Source organism: Suricata suricatta, chromosome 1 (genome assembly GCF_006229205.1).
Source record: "Suricata suricatta isolate VVHF042 chromosome 1, meerkat_22Aug2017_6uvM2_HiC, whole genome shotgun sequence".
Lineage (NCBI taxonomy): Eukaryota > Metazoa > Chordata > Mammalia > Carnivora > Herpestidae > Suricata > Suricata suricatta.
This window is the reverse complement of record NC_043700.1, coordinates 96057114-96067121: the sequence shown is the minus strand read 5'-3', so window position 1 is coordinate 96067121 and position 10008 is coordinate 96057114. Positions and strand designations below refer to the sequence as shown.

The window sequence follows — 10008 nt, the reverse complement described above, 5'->3', positions numbered from 1 at the left end:
TGAGTTCAAGAGTCAGACACTTAACCAACTGAAGCACCCAGGCACCCCTGGAAGGCTTAAACTTTTAATTGGTACTATATCTTGGCAGACCTTACATCAGGCTCTTGGCTTTGTCCTCTGTTACAGATATTCTGTGACTACAGGGATGAGGGACTTTTTCAAAACTTCCAACAAGGACTTCTGGTTGTCCATGCATGTTTTAAATTGTATATTTATGATGTTATTTTAAACTCCTCCTTGAGACCATCAGAAGAATCTAGGTAATAATCATAATTTTTATAACCGTTGCTAATCTAGCAATTAAAAGTCTTGGCCATTTGATCTCACACCTTGCCCTTTATCTGTATTTCATCCTGTGCTGCCATTGATGATAATTTGAGTAATCAGGATGTTAGTGCGTCTCATAGACTATTGTGTTTCTAATGAACCCAGTGCCCCGGATCTCATTTTGATGGTCTATTTCTTGGAGGTATTTTTGGTATAATTCCTCTTTGAGCCAGGAAAGAGATGGCTTATCAGAATAAGTCAAGGAGGATCTACTAGAGACATTTACCAAGCTATATGGTCATGGTACAGGAAAGCTGCGAGAGAGAGAACGTAGTACCCTGAATCTAGTGGTAGTAGAAGTGTTACTATCCCTAGGGCTGAAGGGAAGAGTGGATGGAAAAGTTAGCAGAACCTAGAAGGAAAAAGTCTTGAGAGAAACTGGGTTTTTAGGTTGAGAGGTTACTTCACTTGGAGAGTCAGACATCCTACCAGAGTTCCCAGTGGCAGGACCCATTGAAAAGCCAGAGGGCAGAGAAGTTCTTTGATTTATGCCATACAGGTGGGCCTCCTGAGGACAGAGTGCAAGTTTTAAGATAGAGAGAATAGAGAGGCACAACAATGGTATGAAGAGTTTCAATGTGTTTGGCATCCTATCTAAGGCATGTAGGTAATTTGATAAGGTTTTCACAGACTAGAACTAAGGATCGACTAGCTTGGGAAAGGAGAAAACAAGAACTTTCAGAAGCCCATTTTCTTATTGCACATACCTCTTTTCCAAGGGAAGAGTGACTCTTATAAGCATCTTAAACATTTTATGAGTTCACATGAGTAATTCAGAAATATTTTACTTTGTGCTATTCCCAGGATAATAAATGGGTGGGCTTATATTATTTTCATTAAATACTTTTATTAATTGATCTACATAGACATTATATGTAACAATTCAATATAAAAATAAATACTTTGTGATAAATAATTTAAGTGAATTTTTAGAGCCCCTAGGGCTTACAAAAAGAATCTTAAAAGATCCATATTTATCATAAGAATAGGAATAATAATTACAAAAGGTAGCAAACCATACATCAAAAAATAAATATAAATTTTAAATATTTAAATAAATAGCCTGATACATTTTAAATAGGAGGCACTTAATTATCTAGTCAGTGTTGAGAAGATGCTTTGACAAAAGGTAATCCATTTATTCAGAAATTCTACAACGGTTGCTGTCTCATCATCATATTCACATGTGAATCTTGTTTCAGATCCCTGTGAGAGAAAAATTTAATTTTTTTAGTTCAAGCTCTTTTCCCTTATACGTCATTGTTCTCCATTGAAATATTATAGGCCTATGGCCTTTATTTTCAAGTATGTTAAACATATTAATCATTTACATTTTCCTGAGATGGTCAAAAAATTGTATGTTATGATACCAAGTGATAGTAACATATAAACTAGGATTTTCTTCATTTGTCAATTCTGTCAATCCCAGTGAATACAACACTTTTGTTTTCCTGATTTGTATAAAAGTATGCATTTTAAATAAAAGCAGTTCTAGACAAATATTTTATTAAATTCTACTTGCAAAAGACATTTGTTAAACCTCTTTTCCTGTGGGCATATGTCTGTATCCATGTCTAAGTGTAGTTTACATGTATGCAGTCATATGCACATTTACTTTGTAAACCATAAGTCTTCTCTTAGCTTCAGTGAATCCCCTCAGAGTTTCCCAAAGCAAAGACAGAGCCAGTCCAGAGTAAGAGGAAATTTTTGTGAAGAGCATTTTCATAAATACTCATACCCACTCCCACTCCACCTTAGTATCAATGCAGCTGAGTTTCCCAACTTGTAAAAGTCTAAACATTAGAAATTTTGTTCTATGGACTGAAATAAATCCCCTCTGGTGATAGGAGCTATTTCAACTCTTCCTCTAGCTAAGAAAATATTTTGAAATATAGCAAGATAAAAGAGAGGGCTTTTTCAAATTGAGGTAATTCCTATCCTGGAAACATAAAGCAAGTAAGGTAAATATTTCCCTTAAGTTGGTGCAGTGTTATGTATCTTCTTACATATAATTATTTAAATATTAATAATATTTACTCTTGGGAAGGTTTAACTTTTTAACAATAGATGGCTTTTGAAATACATTTCCTGACTTCCACATAATTTTATATTAATTTTGCATCTAGAGTTTAGAATGAGTTTTCTGATGGTCAAAAATTTTAGAGCAAACCTCTTCACATAGATGTCTATCGATGTCTACATGACATTGATCTCAATGTATTTTTTTAATTAATTGGAAACAGTCTACTAATACAATGACACTTACTTGGAAATAACTAGAGTTACATAATTTTAGAAACTTGGTTCTACTGTAATTAAAATTATGCTGTTAACTTATGAAGCTTGTACTTTTGGCAGACGAGAAAAGAGAGCTATGAATGTCTACACATATCAAGTCCCTTGTATATTTAATATTTCCTGTACATTTAAAAATAATTAAGTTCTTGAAAGTATTACTTCTAAATAAAGTTAATTCTCTAGCCCATTGGTTACTGTTTTTTTTAGATAAATCTCTTAGTTCTTCCACCAAATAATAAGGAAAACTCATTTTAAAAGCCTTTAAGGGGGCACCTGGGTGGCTCAGTCTGTTAAGAGTCTGGCTTCAGGTCAGGTCATGGTCTCACTGTTCAAGTGTTCGAGCCCCACGTCGGGCTCTGTGCTGACAGCTCAGAGCCCAGAGCCTGCTTTCAATTCTGTGTGTGTCTCTCTCTCTGACCCTCCCCTGCTCATGCTGTCTCTGTCTCTCACAAATAAATTAAAAACATTAAAAAAATTTTTTTATTATTTTTTTTACTGTCTTCTTTTTGTGGAACTCAATTGTCTTCTCCCATTTACAGTCTTGTGTTAATGTGAGAGAGAAGTTAAAAAAATGTGAGAGAGGTGACGAAGTGCCAGGGTAGGGTCTTGTCACCGGGTGGGTGGCGGGCAGAAGCCCTCTAGCTTTTACTTCCCAGCTCCACAGTGTACCATCTAACATAAAAATGACTCGTGTTCACAGTGGTCTTAAAATGCATCAGTACTTCACAAATAACAAAACTCTTACATCACTTTAAAATGCCCCTCCGTTTACTTTATTTTCAGGAGAGCGAATATAGTAATGCCTTACCTTTAGTTTCAGAACTGTTACATTGATATTGCTCATTAATTCCTTGATGTGTCTCAAGTGAAAGTTTTTGTTTTGAGCTAAATATAGCACTTCCTCCAGAGGTTTGAGTTCTTCTACTAGACACTGAAGATGTGTCAATTCTGTGGCCTTGAATAATAATAAAAATAATTATTGGATTAGTTTGCCCTAAAGGTCAGAATCAGAAGTTAATCTCTGTTTTATTAGGAGTGGCGGTACATTTCTTACTATTATCCCTGCTCTCAGAATTACTGTAAAGATGGGCCAATATGGCTTACATGATAAGACTTGAAAAACTTTAGTTCAACTACCCATGGTTAGCCTTAACTGTCAGTAAATAATAAGTCATTAACTTCAGTTTAATTTCGCCTTGCCAAAAGTCAGCTTTTCTGCACCCAAATGCAAATCACAGATACAGGCAGAATTATTTTCCAGACTGTATAGAAATTATTAGAACCAGAGTAGTCACAACATAGAAATATGGGATCACATTATATGATTCTAATATTTAATAATCTAAGTGTTGAGAATCATAGAATGTTAAGGAGCAGAGGAGTTCTTGGATATGCTGTCATCATCCCAACATTTTATAGGTCAGGCAGTTGTAACTATATAGTAAAGATCCTCAATGCAGCAAGCCCTGTAACTGCGTTAATTTTTTGTTTTTCTATAATAAATACATTAAGATGCATTTAAAAAATGTCTCCTAACCAAATAAAAGGTTGGAATATTTGAAGGACTTTGGGGTGGTCCTCCTAACTTAGACATATACACCCACCCATCCACTCATGTGGTCTACTGTAATGATAGTATTTCACACTTTTGTGGTACCTTATGATTTTAAAGTGTCTTCTCCCAAACAAACCCATTTAAGTCTCACAACCACTTTTTGAGATAGCAATGCAGCATTATTTCCATTTTACAAATAAGGAAACTAAATCTCAGAATTTAAGTGTTTTTCCCAAGGTCACATGACTAGGTGGAGCCAAGATTAAATTTTATCTCTTTTTGCTTATAGCACTAACATAGCATCTTTGAATTAAATGTTTTTATACCTTCTTAAAATTTTTTTTGCAAACAAAATGGTGGGAAAATGGACAAATGAATTTATCACATTACTTTGGGTTTCAAATAGATTTTGAGCTGTCATTTAGAAACTGTTAGATTTCAAAGAATTTCACCACCTTCTAAATTATACACATAATCTCATTTTATCTTTCTAACAATCTTTAACATCACACACATTTTATGACATTTCCATCCATTGCCCTTTCAACTTGCCACTACAAATTGGCATGAGCAACTTTTGAGCTTTTTCCCTCAAAAATCCAGGCTAGTGTCTTTTTGTTACTCTAGTTATGTGGCTCTGATTAATTTGGAGAAGCATCTCTAAGTTATTTTCATCTTTCAAAAGAGTAGTTTGAAGCATACTGTAACCTTTAAAAAGTTTTGAATCTTCGAAACAAAATCATATAGCATCATAAGTCTCTAGGTCTTTGGCACAAAAGATATGTAAGTCCAAATTTCTACTTTATAACTCCTCAGGGAGAATTTTATTTTTACTATTGCTAATAGCTAATGCTTATATGTTATTTACTCTATGTCAGACACTGTTCTGAATACTTTATACCTATTCATTAATCCTCACAAAACTATATGAAGTATATGTTTAATTATCATTCACATAAGTAAATAAGAAACTGAGTCACAGAGTAGGTAACTTGCCCAAGGTCACAAAAGCTAAGACGTGGCAGAACTGGGATTTCAGTTCAGATAATCTGACTCTAGAGACTATGCTGTTGGTCACTGCTATGCTGCCTCTCAAAGGTAGACCCCTAGGAATCTTTCCTAAAACAATAAAAATAGGCTTCTCTGAAATCAATTTTGATAATTTCCTCAAATTTTACATTTTTCAGTAAGTCAACATAATATTTTAAAACTGTCTCAGCAATAAACTGGGAATAATATTCTTGTTCTCTTTCCACTGCCTCACTCCTAAAACACAAATACATATAAAAAATATATAGGCAAAACTATTTTACAGAAGTTTCATTGCCAAACTGGTTTAACAAATATTGAAGTTATTCATTTCTTTTCCTCAGATGAGGTGCTACTAAACTAATCAGCATGGAGATTTTCATATTGATTTGAATTCTATTAAGACATAAACTGAACATAGAAAGTTGTACTTACCTTCTTGGGCACGTAAAATTTAAATGTGAGCATCCTGGAGAGTTTGGGGTTCTCATGATTCTGAGAAAGCATAATATATTTTTATTAAAAACATGATCTCCAGTTCAAAAACGTGTATGTAATAATTTTGGTAAGAAAGGAAATGTACTTACATTAACTCCATTCAAAAGCAACCGCAGATCCAGCAGTAATTGCTCCAGCTGTTGCTGCGTTTCCTTTGTCGAGCTTGAAGCAGGTGCACTGTTTGCGACGAGTACAAGAGTCAGTGCGATGCAAGACAGGAGTTGGATTTTGTGCATTGTGGCAGGAGTTGAGGTTACCGTGAGTAGTGGTTAGAGAGGCTGACAGAAAGCTCTTGAACAAGAGAAGCAATTTATACTGTTAATTCTGGAAAAATATTATGGGGGTGTCAAAATGTTTTACATATTACACATATCTTCAAAGATTCTACCTGTGTGGCAAAAAGCATTACCTTTATTTTTCCTCTTCTGATGACTCTTTGGAATTTCTTTAAACCCCCATAAACTGACTGAATGGATGTAGGTAAAATCCCTGTTGGTTACATGAGCCCACACTTAGGTGGCAGTTGTAATTCATACAACTAACGCCTTCTGTATGAAACAATTTTTCCTCCCTCTTTCTTTAAGGGGGTGGGGATACAACAGTGGCTCATGAAAATTTTCTCTTTGTCATAAAACTGTGATGAACATGTGGAGCACCATGGTATGGTGGACAAGAGTAAATAGTTGCAAAGAATAAATTTTTAGATTTGTTGATTAAACAGGAAGAATATTGGTTTCCTGTTCAGGATGGTTTTACCTTTTGATCTACACAATGACTGAGCTAATGCATACGTGATAGATTACTTCTTAAACAATCAGCTAGAGAAATATTAAGACTAGAATACACAAAATGCTCATTGAGCTTGAGGTGCTGTCTTAGTTTTAATGTTTCTTATATCTGTTTTACTCTCTTAATATTTGTTGCACATTTTTAATAGGTATGATGTTCAACAAATAAATGCCCAGGAAATGGTCTGCATGCAAGAGTACTAATGCTAGTTTTGGGTAGGGGGTTTGGGACAAGTATATTTTTGCTGCTTTATGATTTTTGCTGGGCATTAAGCAGATGTAAGGTGAGTTGAAATGATACCAGAACCGAGGGTGCTTTTTCTTCCTCTTGGTCTCAAGGACCACTTGAACTATTAGATCTTTTCCTTTACTTTATGTCCATTTCAGGTCTCTCTCTTTTTGTTGAATAGATTGCTTATATTTCTTTCAGAAAATGAGAATAATAGGGATCCCCAAGTTTATCTGTTTCTAGAAAGCCACTAACTGAAATTTCTGGACAACATTTGTACATTCTTTAGGAGAAAGATAATATGATCTGGCAAGCATGAGGTGTCCCAATCCTGGTCTCAGTAGTGTGGCTGAGGCTGAGAAAGACATGGGAGTAAAATAGCCCAGGTGGCTGTGGTGGGTCATGGGGCAGGGGTGTCTGTGTGTGCACGTGCCTTGTGGGACAGGAGCTGTCCACACAGCAGGGGTAGCAGAGCTCATCTAGTCCAAGATTATTCTTATTATACAGTGGCAAGAATTGAATCAACAGAAGTTACTAAGAAGGAGTATCCATTAAAATTTTGGAGCACCTTTTATGAAAAAAATGAATAAAGTACTACAAACAACTCATGACAAATATTCAGAACAGGGTTTGCATCCAAGGGTACTGATGCTACTTTTATAATAGATTATATGTGCTGCATGTAAACCAATTCTTAAGTTCTACTTGTTATGTTTTCACCTCTCTAAAAGATTTAGATTTCTCTACTACAGCAGCTAGGGCACTATGAGTGTAACAATAATAGTTTTGAAATAAGATCAGATTGATATTTTAAAGTCAGTAGAATGGGTAGGATTCTTAGGATATGTGTTAATGTGTCCTCAGTCTAATGCACTAACTGACTCAGTATAATGATGGTAGAAGCATAAATAGGAGATAATTGAGAAAAATCCTTCCTCAAAGAGTTGCTTGTAACTCCTCCAATTTTACTAATTCATTTTGTGTCTAGTCTTTAAAAAGACGTTTATCTAGCACCTCAGGTATATATAAGAAAGGAAGAAAAAAAACGAACAATGTAAATAACACATAGCCTAGTTTAAGCCTTATAACAACCTGTGAAGGGATGAGTCCTATTTTGCAGATTAGAAAACTGAATCTCAGATATGTTAACTAATTTATTATAGGTAATGAAGCCCTGACTGACAGTCACGGGCAGAACACGTATTTGAAACCAGAATATTATGACTCCATAGCCCACTCTTCACACTTGTAGTTTTTCTTAAGGAATCTGATGTGCACAGGCCAGTGTAATCCTAGGTAAAAGGTAAAAAATTGCTGCCTCAAGAAAGGTGGATATAAAGGATTTTGAAGACAGAACATGACTTGAAACTGGATTTTGACATGTTTAAACTACAAATATGTAAATTTAGGATTAGGAAGAAGGTCGTGGGCATGAAAGGTTAATTATTCTTAGGAGCATTTGTACCTACTATTTATGTGGTAGGCAACCTTCTGAAGAATACAAAACATCTTCATAACATTTAAAAATAAGCATTATAGTTCCTCAGGTGGAAAAAAAATGAAGGAAAAGCCAGATTAGCGATCAGTGATCTTTTAGAAAATGTTAGAGACAAATGGTCATGATCTTATCTTTTTATTACTAAAACATGCAAAGTGTCTCTCTGTACCTCTCAAATCAAAACCACAAAGTGAGCATTAGTTCTAAGGGAAAGGCTATTGAATGATCTGTGTGTCAAATTTATTATACTTGTTTTGCTTCTCTAAAGACTTGGGTGTTTCATCCCAGCCTCATCAGCTCAGGCCTTTACCCTTCCAGAATGGAAGAACTCAGGCCCACACATTTTTCTGTGTGGGGGCTTTTCCAATGAGGCTTTTGATGTTCTCATAGTTTTGATATTTCTATTTCTCCAGCTATTTCCATTAGAGAATGGGTCACTATATGCTACATTTATAGGACCCTGTAGAAAATTGGTTCTTAAGCCCCCAGCTTATCCCTGTTAACACATAACAGACACCATTATGGAACTTGATTTTATAATTTCTTTCTTGAAATGCTTAGGGATAAAGCTACCACACGCTGTGGCATACTTTCACTTTTTAACATGTCTGACACATTAGCTGGCTTTTCTGGCTATAGTGGTGGTAAAGTCAGCAGCAAACTGCTAGCTACTGCATGTGTCACACCCCCCACTTCCCCTTTGAAAATAAAATTCTACTATTCAATAAGCCGTTTTCATTGCTTAGCATTGTTTGTGACTCAGCCTCTTAGAGTCAAGAGTAGCCCAAGTTCTTTAAAAAGGGAAGCCTCAAGGGTAATTAGGTTGGTTAAGTGTCTGACTCTTGATTTTAGCTCAGGTCATGATCTCATGGTTCGTGAGTTCAAGCCCCACATCGGGCTCTCTGCTGACAGCTCAGAACCTGCTTAGGATTCTCTCTGTCCCCTCTCTCTGCCCCTCCTCTGCTCACTTTCTCCCTCTCTCTCAAAAATAAGTGAACTTTAGAAAAAAGGGGAAGCCCTAATCTCTAAAGCTGCCTACCTAAGAGATTGGGCAGTCAGTTGAACACACTGTCCACCCAGCAAAGCTGACTTTCGAGGACTCCACCTCTTGCAAGAATTTTTCTTTCTCACCCTTTCCCATCACTTTGTAAAACTTTAATTTGGACTGGAGCTTGATGCCTATATTAATGCATCTCTTTTTAATTTCTGTACAGGCCTCTTGGCTTTTCAACATATAGTTATCTGCCTTTCAAATCAGGACATATTGTTGAGTACTCTCCGTACCACCCAGAGAGTATTCAGCTATGAGCTCTGTGTTTCCCATGAGAACCTGAATTTCCTCAGGCATAGGTTGGTGCCCAATCTTTGTCTTATCAGACCTATAGTCCTACATGATGTGATACTACCTCTGTAAATCTGTCTGTGAATCACGGTTAAGTCTCACTCGTGTGCTCTTCCATGTGGTAAATTTTAATGATGTTCATAATCTTTTGGGATGGAAGAATTCTTTCCATGGTACTATTAATTTTGCAGAGCATTCTCAAATTCATTATCTCATTGAGTCACACTTTACTGATAAGAAATTTGATGTTTGTACAGGTTAAGTGACTTGCCCAAGATCACATTCTTAAGTTAGTGGTGAAGTTAGAGCAAAACCCCAAGACTTCCTGGCCCCTAATGATCTTACATATTTCCAGTGTAAAACAGTGAGATGCCAAATTCTAGGTATATTAGGCTACACAGAGAAAGCTGAATTACTACTCCATCTCACTCTATCAGTGATAGC

The 10008-nt window shown here is 35.8% G+C and overlaps 1 protein-coding gene across 1 annotated transcript; it reads right to left on the bottom strand.

The window, feature by feature from the left end:
• Window positions 1–1149: 1149 nt before the first annotated feature.
• IL2 (interleukin 2) lies at window positions 1150–5974 on the bottom strand. The gene is made up of 4 exons (XM_029941326.1): window positions 5797–5974; window positions 5645–5704; window positions 3434–3580; window positions 1150–1533 (listed from the first exon to the last, which is right to left on the bottom strand). Exons 1-4 carry the CDS (start codon window positions 5941–5943, stop codon window positions 1420–1422), a joined length of 468 nt encoding a protein of 155 aa, XP_029797186.1. The 5' UTR covers window positions 5944–5974; the 3' UTR covers window positions 1150–1419.
• Between the last annotated feature and the right edge of the window lie 4034 nt (window positions 5975–10008).